Raw genomic sequence first — 17,329 nt, forward strand, 5'->3', positions numbered from 1 at the left:
GACAAACTCTGGAAGCCCCTCCTGGCTGGTAACAGGCAGGCCAGGGTGGGTTCCAGGGCACTGCTCAGCCCAGAGGGGAGGTGGGCAGGTTCCAGAGAGGCCAACAAGAAGCTGTCCAGTTTGTACAGAGTAGAGCAACTCATGAGGTGGGGGAGAGCGAGGCACCGCCTGCCTCTGAACAGACCATGGGGGCCGCTGATCCTCCTGGAAGGAACTGTGTGGGACCTGCCTCCTTTCTGGCCCAGTACCACCCTCCCCCAAGAGGAAGGCAGCTGTGTGTCCCCTCAGCAGCTGTCCTGGCACTGCCTCCCCAGATGCCAATCAGGTCCAGGCTGGGGTCAGTGGCTATCACCTTTCTCCCCCAAGCCCTGTAACCCTGCCCCCAGCACCTTCCTCTCCAGCAGCCCCACAGCAGCCAGCTCTAAACTGAGGTCAACAGTGAGTGGCCACAACTCACAGGCCTGGCTGCCACCAGGGAGACCAAACCTGTGTGTGTGTATGGGGGGGGGGGACCAGGGGCTCCCACCTGTGGTCTGGGGCTGGTGGGAGGCCAGGCTGGCTTGTGCTCAGGCCTGGCAGCCCTGTGCTGGATTCTGGAGGTGGGGGGAAGTGTGGCCTTCTAGAAAGCTCCAGCAGAGACAGGGAAAGAGGAGCTCACAGCTCTGATCACACTGATGTTTAGAGCTTGCTGAGCCTCAGATGAGACACCCGTGCCCCAGAGACTGAGAGCCAGCTTTCCCAGGAGGCTGCTGGGTGTGCAGGGTCAAAGGGGGGTATTGCCTGCCCCAGCCCGAGGGCCCTCAGTGGGCCAAGAAGGAAAATGGGGTGGCTGGGACCAAGTGATTGAGGCTGTCGTTTGTCCTGCCCAGCAGCTCTGCATGTTCTTCCTGCACACACGGGCCTCGGTACCTGGCCCAGGTGACCATGCCACCCCAGGACCTGCAAAAGGCCACCCCAGCCCCAGGGAGGTTGGACTCACTGGCGGCAGGATGAGGCTAACTTCCTGTTTGTCCTGGCAGGAAGACATTTGTCCAGCTATCCAAAAATCCTCCCCATCGGAGGTCTCTTTTGAGAAAAGGATGGAATCTGACAGTGCAATTAAGCCCATCTTCACCCTCCCAGGCGAGTCTATGACAATAGATGGCTATTGCTCTGTATTCTTCCCGGAGTCCTCATGCTGAAGTCTGGGGGTTCAGATCTGAAGAGTACATGGCCCTGGCTCAGATCTGCCACTGTGACAGGGACCATGGGCTTCCCAGGAAGCTACTGTCCCCAAAAGGTGAAGAGAGAGGGTGGGTCTGTCCATCCAGAGCAATAGCCAGTCTGGGCATAGACAGAAGAGGCCAGGGAGCTGGCTCAATGGTATAGCATATGCTTTGCACATATGAGGTTCAATCCCTGGCAGAACAAGTAGGGGGAAAGAGAAGAGGAAGAAGAGAAAGAAGAGGGAGGATAGGAGGAGGCAGCAGGGAGGGAAGGAGGCCTGCACTGGGTTTGGCCTAATGATGCTGTTGTCTCCACTGTCCCTTCTTTTAATTTAATTAAATGAATTTTCTTATTTGTTCATGTTATTTTCTTGCTACCAGGGCTGGAATTTGAGCCCCACTCTTCTCTCAAGAACACCCAGCAAAGGTGCACAATGCTATGGTGTTTCCCCTCCCTCTGCCTCTCTCTCTCTACCTGAAAAACACATACCCCTTAACTTGAGGCCACCAACTAGTTAAAAAAAATGGGGGGTGGTCAGGGAGGTGGTGCAGTGGCTAGGGCACTGGACTGTCAAGCACAGGGTCCTGAGTTCAATCCCCGGCAGCACATATACCAGAATGATGTCTGGTTCTTTCTCTCTCTCCTCCTATCTTTCTCATTAATAAATAAATAAACTTTTTTAAATGGGGGCATGAGGGAGCAGGTGGTGATGCACCTGGCTAAGGACAAAGCTTCACAAGCAGCAAAGGGGGAGTTGCAAGTGTCTCTCAATTTTTCTCTATTCAATAAAAATAAATAAATAAATAAATAAATAAATAAATAAATAAATAAATAAATTTGAAGGTCCTCAGCCCACATAGTGGCTCAGCTGCCGTCCATGTAAAACCCCCCTCTCCTCCCAGGCCTGTCAGGCTTTCAGCCTCCGCCCTGCTTGTCCTCTCCCTCAGCCATGGGATCACCCCTCTGGTCACCTGCTCCCTGAGTCATCCCTGAAAGCATGTCACAATGTGCACAGTCCAGGAACCACTGTCACAACATACATGTGAAACCACATGGTGACACACTGGGCAGATAAGGAGGCTGTGGCCCCAAAAATCTGCTCGCAGTGCCCAGGCAAGACCTGAAGCAGGAACCTTTGGGGTCTTAACCCCGTTCTGTCTCTGTCTCTCTCTCTCTGCAGAACAGGGTCTCCATGCAGGCATGATTTTACCTCTCTCTAGTGAAGTGACTATCACTAGAAGTCTAGTGACTTCTTTTTTCCATTAGAGAGAGAAACAGAGAGAAAAGCATGACAGTACCTGAGCTTCCCCCCTCACTGTGGCACTCCCATGTGGTGTTATGGCTCAAACCCATGCCCAGTTTTCCTTTATTTATTCCTTCCTTTCTTTTTTCCTCCAGGTTATTGCTGGGGCTTGGTGCCTGCACTATGAGTCCACTCCACTGCTCCTAGAGGTCATTTTTTTCCTTTTTGTTACCCTTGTTGTTATTGTTATTGCTATTGTTGTTGTTTGATAGGACAGAGAGAAATTGAGAGAGGAGGGGAAGACAGAGAGGGAAAGAAAAAGATAGACACCTGCAGACATGATTCACCACCTGTGAAAAGACCCCCACTTGCAGGTGGGGAGCTGGGGACTCAAACTAGGATCCTTATGCCAGTCCTTGCGCTTCATGCTATGCACGCTTATCCCACTGCACTAACGCCTGGGCCTCCCCCCTCATTCTTTATTTCTTTGAAAGAGGGGAGAAAGAGACAAACAGAGAGAAAAAGAGACACCACAGCACTTATCTACCATCTGTAGAGTTCCCTGTGTGATTTTGGGACTCAAACCCAAGGCCTCATGAACGGCATTTGTTTTCCTGGTGAGCTGTCTCCTAGCCTGAACTAAACTTTCTTAAAGGGAGTCAAACATTCAGAGACCATCTCCCCAACTAGGTCAGCTAGTAGGCAGACAGGCCTGGCCCATGTGGGGCCTGGGGACAGTGATGCTTGGAGCTGCCCAGGGAGTGCTAGCGACTGGTTGTAGGCACTGGCAGAAGAGTGGCCTGTGGGGTCCTTGAGAACATCCTGTGGCAGGACCAAGAGAGTCAGAAGAGGCTCCCAGCATCCCTCCCTCACTGCTGCCTTGACATACCCACATCTGGAGTCTGGTCCCACTCTCTCCTCCCTCCTCCCCATCTTTCCATCTGCCTCCCCATCTCTCCTCCCTTCTCCCTGTCTCTTCTACTTCTTCTTAATCTCTCCTTCTGCCTGCCCATCTCTCCACGATACTCTTCATCTCTCTTTCCTCCCCGTGTCTCCTTACTCCTCTCCACTTCCTCCCCATCTCTCCCTCTCTACCTCTCACACCTTCCCATTCTGACTGCCCCCTGCCCAGCAGTCCAGGGCTCCCAGCTGCTCCTCTTGCCCAGCTTCCTGGGTCAGGCCTTGTCCCCAGCTGCCCTCAGCCCGGACTCAATCCCTTCCTCACCTGGAGCCTCAGCATCCCACTCTAGGGTGAAAGGACTAAATCCTAAGTACTAAAGGTATCTCTATTCCCACTAGGGTGCAAGGACTAAATCCTAAGTACTAAAGGTATCTCTATTCCCACTCTAGGGTGCAAGGACTAAATCCTAAGTACTAAAGGTATCTCTATTCCCACTCTAGGGTGCAAGGACTAAATCCTAAGTACTAAAGGTATCTCTATTCCCACTCTAGGGTGCAAGGACTAAATCCTAAGTACTAAAGGTATCTCTATTCCCACTCTAGGGTGCAAGGACTAAATCCTAAGTACTAAAGGTATCTCTATTCCCACTAGGGTGCAAGGACTAAATCCTAAGTACTAAAGGTATCTCTATTCCCACTAGGGTGCAAGGACTAAATCCTAAGTACTAAAGGTATCTCTATTCCCACTAGAGTGCAAGGACTAAATCCTAAGTACTAAAGGTATCTCTATTCCCACTAGGGTGCAAGGACTAAATCCTAAGTACTAAAGGTATCTCTATTCCCACTCTAGGGTGCAAGGACTAAATCCTAAGTACTAAAGGTATCTCTATTCCCACTAGGGTGCAAGGACTAAATCCTAAGTACTAAAGGTATCTCTATTCCCACTAGGGTGCAAGGACTAAATCCTAAGTACTAAAGGTATCTCTATTCCCACTCTAGGGTGCAAGGACTAAATCCTAAGTACTAAAGGTATCTCTATTCCCACTCTAGGGTGCAAGGACTAAATCCTAAGTACTAAAGGTATCTCTATTCCCACTAGGGTGCAAGGACTAAATCCTAAGTACTAAAGGTATCTCTATTCCCACTAGGGTGCAAGGACTAAATCCTAAATACTAAAGGTATCTCTATTCCCACTAGGGTGCAAGGACTAAATCCTAAGTACTAAAGGTATCTCTATTCCCACTCTAGGGTGCAAGGACTAAATCCTAAGTACTAAAGGTATCTCTATTCCCACTAGGGTGCAAGGACTAAATCCTAAGTACTAAAGGTATCTCTATTCCCACTAGGGTGCAAGGACTAAATCCTAAGTACTAAAGGTATCTCTATTCCCACTCTAGGGTGCAAGGACTAAATCCTAAGTACTAAAGGTATCTCTATTCCCACTCTAGGGTGCAAGGACTAAATCCTAAGTACTAAAGGTATCTCTATTCCCACTAGGGTGCAAAGACTAAATCCTAAGTACTAAAGGTATCTCTATTCCCACTAGGGTGCAAGGACTAAATCCTAAGTACTAAAGGTATCTCTATTCCCACTAGGGTGCAAGGACTAAATCCTAAGTACTAAAGGTATCTCTATTCCCACTAGGGTGCAAGGACTAAATCCTAAGTACTAAAGGTATCTCTATTCCCACTAGGATGGACTTGAAGGAAAACCCTCTGATACCCTCCCTCCTGTCTTTCCAGGTTTTCTGAAGTGGGGGCTGGGGAGACACAGGTGCAGTGAAGCCAACCCCAGGCAGGTGCCCCAGTGAAGAAATGAGCCCCAAGGGACGATGGGGAAGCCACCTTTGAGAGTGGGCTCTGGAGTTGCTGGAGGAAGGGCCTGGGAGCACCGCCATGGGCTGGTGTCAGTGCTTTCAACACCTCCCAATCACTGAGCCACAGGCTGTGACTGCCTGTCTGCACCCCGCCTGTACATCTAGAGCCCAGCTGGCGGCTGTGGTAGGGGGTGGAGGGGGGTCACACACCATGCTCCAGCATCCAGCACTTGGTGCCAGAGGTGAGTCCACCTCTTGGGTGTTAATTGATGTTTTTCCAGCAGTCACTCCCTCTCAGCCCACTTTGAAAGGCCAGCAGCTCAGCTGTGCTGCTTGAGGGGTATGAGCTGAGCTGAGAACTCTCTCCGCCTCTGCACGCTTGGAAATGGGAGGGAGGCGTTCAGGGCAGAAGGGGCTGGGGGGAGCTGTGTCCCTGTCTCTGAATGAGAGTAAGAGAGGAAAGGAGGGGTCCAAGCTCTGCCAGGGCTCCACTTCAGTGCTGTGTGATCCCTCCGCAATCTCAGGGTGGCAGAGGGGGTGGGGGGTAGTCATGCCCTAGGAAGGGAGCTGATGAAAGACATGGGGGGGGCTGCAGAAACCCAGGGAAGGGGCTCAACCCAGCATAGGGGGAGAGTAGGGGCCATCCTTGGGTTGAGTCCCTTTTTTTTCATAATAAATATTTTCCTTTAGATTTTATTTGACAGGACAGAGATAAATTGAGAGAGAAGGGGAAGATATAGAAGGAAAGAGAGAGAGACACTTGCAGCCCTGCTTCACCATTCATGAAGCTTTCCCCCTGCAGGTGGGGAGCAGGGGCTCAAACCCAGGTCCTTGTGCACTGTAACACGGGCATTCAACTAGGTGCACCACCTCCCGGTGCCCCCTACCTTTTGTAAGAAAGAAGGTGAGAGACAGAGAGGGAAAGAGGGAGAAAGGAAGAGAGACAGAGAGAGGAGGAGAGATATCACAGCACTGCATCTCTGCTTGGGAAGATTCCCCTTTGATATTGCTCTCATGTGGTAGCCAGAGGCTCCAGCCTGGGTCCTCACACAGTGTGCAATCTACTGAGTGAGTTATCCCCCAGTCACTAGTCCTTACTCCTGTTTTTTAATGTTTTATTTATTTATTTATTTGTTTATTTATTTATTATTTATTATATGTTGGGTAGAGACAGAGAGAAATCAAAATGGAGGATAAAAAGGGAGAGAGACATCTGCAGCCCTGCTTCACCACTCATGAGTGAAGCTCCCCACCCACCCCATCCCCTGCAGGTGAGGCTCATGGACTTGAACCTGGGTCCTTGTGTATTGTAACTTGTGCTCAACCAGGTGCACCTCCGCCTGACTCGGTCCATACTCTTTAGATTAAAATTCTTCAGCCTCCCCATGCTCCAGCAATGAACCATGCTCGCCATAGAAATTCTAGAAACCCAGCAGAGAGTGAAGAGCAGGGAGCTTGGCATCACAGCTGGGAACATTTTGATCTTTGCTTTTCATCTTTCTCCTAAACTGAACTAGGAAGAGTGGGAGGGAGTCAGGTGTGGGGGGAGGGCATGGAAAAGGGGCTTAATCTCAGGCAAGCTCTTGGGTGAATTTTCTAAAAGTCTTGAGACAGAGCACTAAGAGTATGTGGGGGGAGGAGGAGGGACTGGGGAGCACTGTGGAGTTGAGAGGAAGGATTCAGAGAGGGGGCAGGTGGGCAGGGGACATGGGCGGTGAGGGAGGTGATACTGTCTTGGAAATCTGGGGTGCCCTTGTGGGCTCCTGAATGGGGGGGGTGACATGATCATTTCCTGATAGAAATACTAGGGAGTTCCAGCCAGGCCTGGCAGCCCCAAGACTCTGTCAGTGGATTAATTCAGCAGGACTTAGCGCCCCTCCCCCTCCAGCCTCCTTTTAAAATATAAATGCTTCCGGCTGGGAACGCACTCCCTCCTTCCTGCAGAGCCAGCGCCAGATCACTTTCATCCTGCTCCTCTTCAATCTCTGTCTCCCTAAAGATCCCCTACCCTCCGGCACAAAGTCACTGAGTCCTCGGCCTCCCTCCCTCCTCCCACTCTCTGCAGAGCTCCTGCCAGAGCTTCCTAGCCAGAGGTCAGCAAAGAGGCCAGGCAGGCTGTGGCTCCTGCTGTTTCTGGCCTTGACCCTGAAACCTGCAGGCACAGCTGCCCCCTTTGTCCTCACCCCTGCACTCCCCTAGTCTGCAGCTCCTCCTTGGCCCTTTCTCTGGCTGCTCTTAAAAAGTGTATTTGTAAGTTCGGGGACCTGTGCAAGGATCCCAGTTTGATCCCTCGGCTCCCCACCTGCAGGGGGTCCACTTCACAAGCGGTGAAGCAGGTCTGCAGGTGTCTATCTTTTTCTCACCCACTCTATCTTCCTCTCCTCTTTCAATTTCTCTCTGAACTACCCAACAACAACGGGGGAAAATGGCTGCCAGGAGCAGTGGATTGATGCACAGTGCAAGCACCAAGCCCCAGAGATAACCCTGGAGGCAAAAAAAAAAAAGTGTGTTTGTTTGTTTGCCACCACGTTTATCACTAGGGCCAGATACATGCACCACTCATCCATTCCTGGTAGTGATGACTTTTTTCCTTTCAATAGAGGATGAGAGGTGGGGGGTGGGGTGGGGGAGGAGAGACACAGAGAAAAAGAGACACCAGCAGCACTGCCCCATCACTTGAAAAAGCTTCCCTCTACAGGTGGGGGTTGGGGGCTTGAACCCAGGCCCTCAAGCATGGTTTTGTGTGCACTCTACTGAGTCTATCCCCCACAAGATTCACTTTTTTTTTTAATCCAGGGTTATTGCTGGGCTTGGTGCCTGCACCATGAATCCACCGCTCCTGGAGGCCATTTTTTTCCCCTTTTGTTGCCCTTGTTGTTGTAGCCTCGTTGTGGTTATTATTACTGCCATCGTTGATGTAGTTCATTGTTGGACAGGACAGAGAGAAATGGAGAGAGGAGGGGAAGACAGAGAGGGGGAGAGAAAGATAGACACCTGCAGACCTGCTTCACCACCTGTGAAGCGACTCCCCTGCAGGTGGGGAGCCGGGGGTTCGAACCAGGATCCTTACGGTCCCTGCGCTTTGCACCACGTGTGCTTAACCCACTGCGCCACCGCCCAACCCCCAAGATTCACTTTTTAAGGTTGAATATCTGTTCTCTGGCACCATTTGCACCCTCACCTGCCTCGTGTGAGTTCAATCATATCCCCTTATACCTCTAAGCTCCTATGTACTCACAAGCACAGGTGCACAATTGGGGGGGGATACAGATGTGGTCCCTCATGTGTGGGGTGGGGGAGGGTGCTGGGAGATCAGGTCAGAGAGGCTGCCACAGAGAAGGCAGCAGAGTCTGACACTGACAGCAGGCAGGCAGGCAGGCAGCACAGGTGGGTAGGGGGTAGGCAGCATCCTGATGCTCCAGAGCAGCCAGCCAGTGGCTCTAGAGAGTGGTGTGGGGAGAGATAGCTCTCTGGGCGGAGGGTATACCTTGCCATCAAGTGCCCTGGCACCACTTGGAAGTACCACAGCCCCAGGGGGAGCCCAGGTGCTGTGCTGTCTCTCCCTCCCTCCCTGTCTCTGTCTGAAAACCTGGCCCTAGAGTGGTGAAATCACTGCACTTGCCCGAGCCTCCAACCAGCAAAGCCAGAGGAGGAATAAAAAAAGAATTGGGGACACGGCTAGGGGCGCACCTGGTTGAGTGAACATACCACAGTGCACAAAGATCCAGGTTCAAGCCCCCATCCCCACCTGCAGGTGGAAAACTGCAGCTGTCTCTCTATCTCTCTCCCTGTCTATCCCGTTTTCTCTTGATTTCTGGCTGTCTCTATCCAATAAATAAATAAATAAATAATAATTTAAAAATTAAAAAAAATTAAAAATTAAAATAAAAATTTAAAAATTAAAAAAACAGTGTGTGGGGGGGCTGGAATCTAGAAAGAAGGGCTCACTGGGCCCAGATCACTGCAAGTACAATGCAGACCACTGCAAGTCTGTCTGGGATAATAAGGGACTGCCCTGGCCAGCTCCTTGGGGCACGGCTCCAGAGGGAACTTGATACTTTCACATGTTGATACAGGGGGCAAGTGGCCCCTGGACCCCACTATGTGGGCCTCAGCCCTTTGGGACGCCACCCCTTGACCTTGGTCTTGATCTTGGGTCACACTCACTCTGTGCCCCCTCCCCTAGCCCATCAGGCAGGGATCTGCTCCAGAGCCTCAGACCCCACACCACCACCAGGGGCTCCACCAGCCAATTCCATGTTGACACCACCCCACAGCTCCCAGGCCCCCTTCCTCTGGCTTGGCTCCTCATCCAGCACCTGACACCTGCTCATCCACTGCAGAGGCCCTCCGAGCCCCCAAAACAAGTGAGGGAGCAGGTGGAGGGGCTCAGGGAAAGGATGAGATGCTCAGATCCTACTTCTGGTCCACGTCAGCCCAGCAGCCTCCCTTCATTCACAGATCAGCAGTACCCAGCACCCATGTGCATTCCCTGTGGTGTTCTCTTTTTTTAAAAAAAATATTTATTTCTCCGTTTGTTGCCCTTATTATTTTTTAATGTTTTATTTATTTATTCATGAGAAATTATAGGAGAGAGAGAAAGAACTAGACATCACTCTGGTACATGTGCTGCCGAGGATTGAACTTGGAACCTCATGCTTGAGAGTCCAAAGCCTTATCCACTTCACCACCTCCCAGACCACACTGTTGTTATTTTTTTAAAATTGTTGTTGTAGTTATTGTTGTTAGATAGGACAAAGAGAAATGGAGAGCGGAGGGGAAAAGAGAGAGGGGGAGAGAAAGATGGACACCGGCAGACCTGCTTCACCACCTATGAAGTGACTCCCCTGCAGGTGGGGAGCAGGGGGCTCAAACCGGGATCCTTATGCCAGTCCTTGTGCTTTGAGCTATGTGTGCTTAACCCACTGCACTATCACCTGACTCCCTCCCTGTGGTTTTCTATTCCTCCCCTGTGCTGGCTTTCTCTCCTGAGTCGGCTGTAAAGAAGGAATAAGATTTAACCATCACTCCCTCTCCTGTACTCCTGTAGTCCCCCCCCCCCCCCCCCCCGCAAGCTTCTGGGAGCCAAGGGTTTGAGGCCAAGTGAGTCAGTACTGCTTCTGCCCTCGGAGCTGTGTTCACACCACAGCTGACAGCTGACATTGCACAGGGACCCCCCCGCCCCAGCAGCACACTCCATGGAGTGTCAAGGGGACACTCCATGGTGCGGGGGCTCCCAATAGGGCTGGATAGCAGTCTTCCCACAGCCACCTTCTCTGCCCCGGAGCAGGAGGACTCAGGCATGACTCCTCTTGGCTTTCCTCCAAGAAAACTACTCACAGACCTGGAGGTGTGTGACTGTTGGATCATTCTCACATGTTGCAAAAGATCCTCCTTTTGATTTTTCTCCCATCCATTGAAAATATAGAAGCCAGGGCCAGGGAGGTAGGTCAGCCTCTAGAACACCAGCTTGCATGCCTGGAGTCCCAGAGGCAACAGGTTCAATCCCCAGTGCCACCTTCTGCCAGAGCTGAGCAGTAGGCTTTCTCTCCCCCTTCCTCTTTCACTCATGGTCATCTCTCCCTCTTCCCGTCCTCTCTCACAAACAAATACATAAATCTTTAATTAAGTTTTTATTTATTTATTTATTTATTTATTTATTTATTTTCCTTTTTGTTGCCCTTGTTGTTTAACATTGTTGTGGTTATTAATGTCGTTGTTGGATAGGACAGAGAGAAATGGAGAGAGGAGGGGAAGACAGAGAGGAGGAGAGAAAGACAGACACCTGCAGACCTGCTTCACCGCTTGGGAAGCGACTCCCCTGCAGGTGGGGAGCCGGGGGCTCGAACTGGGATCCTTACGCAGGTCTTGGCGATTTGCGCCACGTGCGCTTAACCCGCTGCGCCACCGCCCGACTCCCATACATAAATCTTTAAAAATATGCAAACACAGGGGCCGGGCAGTAGCGCCTTGGGTTAAGCGCACGTGGCACAAAGCCAAGGACTGTTGTAAAGATCCTGGTTCGAGCCCCCGACTCCCCACCTGCAGGGGGGTCACTTCACAGGCAGTGAAGTAGGTCTTCAGGTGTCTGTCTTTCTCTCCCCCTCTCCATCTTTCCCTCCTCTCTCCATTTCTTTCTGACCAATCCAATGACAACCGCAACAACAATAATAACAACAACAACAATAAACAACAAGGGCAACAAAAGGAGAAATATAGCCTCCAGGAGCAGTGGATTGGTAGTGCAGGCACCGGGCCCAGCAGTAACCCTGCAGGCCATATATATACAAACATGCACACATGTCTATTTGCCGGGAGGTGGCTCAGGGGCCAAAGTGCACACCTTGCCGTGAGGCCCTGGACTCACTCTCTGGCACCACCTGGGAGCAGCATGGACAGTACCAAGAGGCTCTGGATAGTGGAGCGGTGCTTTGGTGTCTCTCACTCTTTTTCTGTCTATCTGTCTTTAAGAAAATAAAAATCAGAGGCCAGGCCATAGCGCAGCGGGTTAAGCACACATGGCGCAAAGCCCAAGGACCACGCAAGGATTGCGGTTCAAGCCTCCAGGTCCCCATTTTCAGGGGGGTCGCTTCACAAGCGGTGAAGCAGGTCTGCAGGTGTCTGTCTTTCTCTCCCTCTCTCTGTCTTCCCCTCCTCTCTCCATTTCTCTCTGTCCTATCCAACAATACGACAGCAATATCAACGATAATCATAACAACAATAAACAACAAGGGCAACAAAAGGGGAAAAAATAGCCTTCGGAAGCAGTGGACTAGTAGTGCAGGCACTGAGTACCATCAATAACCCTGGATGAGAAATAACGAAAGAAAGAAAGAAAAGAAAAGAAAAATACAATCATCAAAACAACACTGAGAGAAAGAAACAGGTCATGATACACAACAGGCAGTGGCACACATGGGTAAGCTCACACATTACTGTGACCCAGGTTCAAGCTCCTGGCCCTCTCTCCCTCTTTTTCTTTATTATTATCTTTATTTATTTATTTATTGAATAGAGATAGTCAGAAATCAAGAGAGAAGGGAGAGGCACCTGCAACACTGCTTCACTGCTCACAAAGCTTTCCTCTGGCAGGTAGGGACCAGGGCCTTGAACCTGGGTCCTTGTATATTGAAACATGTGCATTCAACCAGGCGCACCACGGCCCACCCCTTTCTCTCTCCCTATCTTCCCCTTCCCTCTAGATTTCTCTGTCTCTATCCAATTAATAATAATGACTAATGATTATTTTTTTTAAAGAAACAGGTCACAAAAGAAGACACACAACGTCATTCTGATAATACAAAATTCAAAGCCAGGCAAGACTATACAAAAATATATTTATTAGGGAGTAGACTAAAGGGGAAACCCACAAAGACACACTGGGAAGGGAACTGCCTTAAAGTCAAGATGGTGGCACCCCTGAGGAGTAAAGTGACACCTTGGGCTATACCGGGACTCTGGGGCACTGAAATGTTCTCTCCCTCTCTCTGAGGTAGGTGCCAGGAATCAAACTCAGGATCTCATGCATTCAAAGCCTGCTCTTTACCCTCAGTCCCAGCCCCAGCTCCAAGGACTGTCCCTTCTCTTGGCCTGGTGGCAGTCATGTATTTTTTATCTTACTTGTTTTACTGTCCTGCATATGTTCATGCTTCACCATTTAAGAAGGAACTATAACTCAGTGGCTGAAGCCCTACTTGGGCGTGGGGGGGAGGGGCATTTGTAATCCACCAGGCCCTGGGGTGATTTCCTCCCCCTCCAATCATAGGGACTTGCTCATGTACACCTGCTGTCTCTTCCCCTACCCCTGCTGTTTGTCTGCTCTCTTGAGGAGAGAAGTGCCACCACCACCACTGCCTGTCTGCAATACTCCTTATGAGGATTAGACATAGATGAAAAGCAAAAGTCAAGGTTGCCAGAGGCCCAGCACTGCAGGATGGGATGGAAAGACAGACTCCGAGCACCTTTGGCACAATAAAGGTGGCAGTAACCATTGAGTCCATGGCCCATGGGGCAGGAGAGGCCTCGGTGAGCACTGCCCCTGGCCACACAGGATGGGGTGAGGACTGTGCTTGGATTACCTGCAGGTTCCCCCCACACACCCCATGCCTGGAACTAATCCTTCTCAAAGGGACATCCGAATAGTAAACACACGCCAGAGTTTTGGAAAGGCCAAGAAGAGAAAAAGAACTGACATTTGTGGAGAACACAGAGACTTGGAAAGGTTAAGTAACTTGTTTGAGATCACATAGCAGCCAATAGAAGAAGGCAAGATTTGAACCTGGTGCTCAGGGCACCAGAGCCCTTGGAGGTAACTGAGGCCTGGGGCAAGTAGCACTGGAACAGGAAAGCATAGCCTCAGGCCCCAGTGAGCCTCTGAGATGTGAGACGTCTGCGAGACTCCCAGCAGCTGCTGAAAGGACCCTTTGAGGCCAGGAAACTCTGCAGAGGACTAAAAGGAGCACAGGAGTCTGGCTCACAGCTAGAGGCTGGGAAACAGCAGCCCAGGGCTCAGGACCAGAGCAGAGGGAGTGAGCTGGGGAACACACCTACCCAGTGGCTTGGAGCCCAGTTCTGTTAAGCTTGTAGGGACACTCCAGCCCTAGTCATGAATCAGCATCACCCCTGTGGCCACATCAGCAGCCTGCTTAGCGTCCTGGTTCAGCGACCACTCTCAGAAGCATGCTCTGCCCTGTGCTCTGCCTCTAGTGGGGAGACCACATGTGTTGTCACCAGGCTCTAGCTTCAGGTGCCTGCTGTCATCTCTGTGTGTGTTGGGGGTGGGGTGGGGTCTGGGTCTGGCTGTGAGTCCGGCACAATCTGCTGGCTGAAGTGAGGGACAATTTGGGGGAGCATGGGAGAGGCAGGATCCCTTCAGCCCAACCTTCAACACCCAGGGATGGAGGAGGAGCAGAGGGCAGCGGAGAGACCAGGACTGGTACCCCACAGTGCTGGGGCAGGAGTCCTGGGCTTCTGGGAGACCACAAGGGTGTTTTCTTCTCTTGCGAAAAGAGAGCAGTTTCTCCTTTTCCCAAGCATGTGCTGCAATGCTGGGGATCTGCTGTTTGTTTTGCAGTGGTTACAAAAGAGCTTTCCACAGCATCACCCACAGTCTTTCACTTTGCAGGTGCCTTTTGGGGAAGAAGGGCCACACAAGAGAAATGATGGCAAGGCGGGGGGCAGGAATTAAAGAGACTAAGTGTGATTCTACATGAATTTTCAGAAAAGTCTCTGTACAGGCACATCCTTGGGTGTGTGGGGGTGGTGTAGGGTGAGGGCTGGGTGAGATGAAATGCATCAGGTTCAAAATCTGCCCACGTCTAGGGAAGGGGGTCATCTTGTGGGCATCCCATGACAGATAGTCTTTGCAAAGAGTGATCAGAGGAGCCTGGGAACTCACTGCCAAGGACCCTGGCTTGGGCAGGCTGATACGTGTCTGAGTCTGACCTTTATTCATCCTCGAAGCTACGGACCAGTTCATTGGCCTCCCAGGACTCCATTTTGGTTAGGAGGTTACACACAAAGTGTAGCTCTTGTAGGGCTGCCTGGCCCAGAGCTGTGCTCAAAAGGGCCGATCCCAGCTCATCAGGGCAGCTGTGAGCATGTACACCAGACAGGCAGAGAGGGCGGGAAGAACAGCCGTGCTCAGCCTGGGGTGAAGGGGGCAGTGCTGCCCAGGGAGAGGCCAAGCCCTGTGGCCCCCAAAGCAAGCAGCCCATGCAGCCCATGCTTTTGTTGAGGGGCTCTCCTGGGGTTCCCTAGCCTGGTTGAATTTGCCTAGGGTGGGGGCTGTCCCAAAATTGGGTTGGGATCCATCCAGGGGTCTGGGATCAGAAAAGGGGGTGTGACAATATACCAACCCTCCCCAGAGCCCCAGCTCCTGTTGTAAAATAATGACCCGGCCTCCAGTTGTATTTCAGGAAGTGAGAGATGTGACACTTTTGGGGGACAGCGACAGTGTCGTGCCCTGGGAGACAGGACACAGCATGGTCAGTCACCTGCCTCCCCACTCCCCAGTTAGTGCCAGCAGCTGAAGGTGGCCAGGCTCCCTCTGGATGGTGGGTGCAGGGTGAGATGCTCTGAGCAGTGAGCCTGTACCCATCCAGGTGTCCCATGTCACAGCAGCACCCACCTACCTTGTTCCAGGACCTTCCTGGCAGGGAGGCTGTTAACACAGCTGCAGGTGGGAACAAGCCTCCCGTGGCCCCAAAGCCACCTAGGGTATGCATCAGCTCCACATGTCAGGGGCCCCAAAGGCTTCCCCTGTGAAATCTGCAGTGTTCAAATGGCACTCAGCCAGTCCCCGGAGACAGGGCCCTGGAATGGCGCCTCCGGCTCCCACCGGGGAGGAAAGCCCCTCTGATGTGTGAGAGCCGGGGAGCAGCAGGGAGGAAGGCGGCCTACCTGCCAGCTGCCGGGTCCAGGGGAGCAGGAGCAAAGCTAGAAGTCCGGGGGCCATGTGGGAGCTGGACAGGCACGGGCGGCCAGGAGGGGCCCACCGCTCCCGAGGCCGGCTCTCCATCAGGGACACCCGGTCAGCCTCCTTTCTTCCTCTTTAGTCACAGGACGGGACAGCCCACACTGGCAGCCAAAGTTCCCCTTCTCTCCCTGGCCAAGCTCCTCCCTAGCTGTACCCTGCTTCCTCCAACTTCCCTGGTCTCCTCCTCTCAGAGACCCCAGCTCAGATGGTGGGCAGCCCACAGCAGAGGAGCCTGCCAGGAGGTGATTCTGGGGCCCACACAGCCAGGAGAGGAGCCTGAAGTCCTCGGGCTCCTGGTGCACTGGTACAGCAGGCTTGACCCTTTGGCCCTGTCCAGACAGTGGCCCATCCAGCAGACGCCGGTGACTCAGGGTCTCAGGCATTGGGTCAGCTTCTCCCTTCTGAAGCCATCACCACCAACTCCCCAGAAGCAGAGCAGAGGCCAGGCTGGGGGCTGGACTGGGCTGGTGCAGAGGCTCACAGGAGGGGCAGGTGCCCCTTGGAAACAGAGGAAAGGCAGGTGTCACCAGTTCCCAGCCTCATGGTGACAAATGCTAGTGCTGGCGGTGGAGAGGGGCACTGTCATGAATTCAGCAAAGGCATCTGGTGCAAGCTTCCTTCCTCTCTGTTTACTTCAGGGCTTCCCTAACCCTGAGCTCACCCCACTCCTGCTGTGTGACCCAGAAATCCTCCCCTCCCATCAAAGCCTCATCTTACGGCTGCCTGAAGCCCTGTCCTACATCAGCAGGCTGCAGCCATTAGCCCTTGGCACTCCTGAGCAGCCAGGGGACAGACACTGCCAGCCCAAGTCCTGTCCAGAGCAGCAGAAGAAGCAGGAGAAAGGGGCTGAATTTCAGCCTGCCTGAGAAAGGCTGTTCTCCCAGCTTCAAAACAGAGCTGAGGGGAGGGAGGGTCTGGGCTAGGCTGGGGGCAGGAATTCATACCCAGCTGCTAAGAGTCCCAGCCTTTCTCCCCACCCAATGCCCCCACAGGACTGGCCCACTCCCCCCCCCCATCCCCCCCAGCAGGGGGTCTAGGAGAGCAGAGAGGGCACAGGCGGGCAGGGGGTGGGGGGAGAAGGGGCTGAGCGCAGCGTGGCTGGGGCAGCCCCCGTGGTATTGACTGTTGATCCATCACGGTGATACATGATGGCGGGTGTCACAGTGAGACACAGATAATCTGCTCCATGCTGTTCCTGGGCTCCTGGGGGGGAGCGGCTGTCTAAGCACCTCCATACCATGGTGACAGACGCCATGTTAATGCCTCTGTGCTCAGCAGGGGGAGCGAGTGGAGGGAGCCCCGTTAAGACTTGGCAGCAGTGATCGGTGTTGGCTGAGTGCCCTGCTGCCCACACGCACTCCCTAAAACTCTGTGGGGCACAGAGCTGACATGCTGACTCTGCCTTCCTGGGGGTTGGGGGTGGCTTGACCATTGCTGGGTCTGAGTCTGGAACCTTCTGCTTGACTGTCCTTCCTCCCCTCCCCGTACCAACATGGGAACATTGACATAGAGCTGCAGATGGGGGGCTGTGGGGGGTTTACAGGAGTGAGGCGGCCCTGGGGCTGCAAAGCACAGAAGTGCCAGGAGGGGGGCAGATCTTGGAGTCTTGTGTTGCTTCCAAGACACCCCGATGCCAAGCAGCCTCCAGACAGAGTGAGTGGGGCAGGAAGGAGGGAGGCAGGCAGCA

General features: G+C 52.6%; 1 protein-coding gene across 2 annotated transcripts in view; it reads right to left on the minus strand.

The window, feature by feature from the left end:
* The window catches only part of NFAM1 (NFAT activating protein with ITAM motif 1), a 31,628-nt gene extending 15,728 nt beyond the window's left edge, over positions 1–15,900 (minus strand). Inside the window, exon 1 of one of the 2 annotated variants that reach the window (XM_060189066.1) lies at positions 15,567–15,900. In XM_060189066.1, coding sequence (XP_060045049.1) covers positions 15,567–15,684 — 118 coding nt within the window. In that variant the 5' untranslated portion in view covers positions 15,685–15,900. The remainder of the gene's footprint in view (positions 1–15,566) is intronic. The other variant, XM_060189065.1, reaches the window with a different exon arrangement.
* Positions 15,901–17,329: the final 1,429 nt, after the last annotated feature.

This window comes from Erinaceus europaeus, chromosome 4, assembly GCF_950295315.1.
Source record: "Erinaceus europaeus chromosome 4, mEriEur2.1, whole genome shotgun sequence".
Lineage (NCBI taxonomy): Eukaryota > Metazoa > Chordata > Mammalia > Eulipotyphla > Erinaceidae > Erinaceus > Erinaceus europaeus.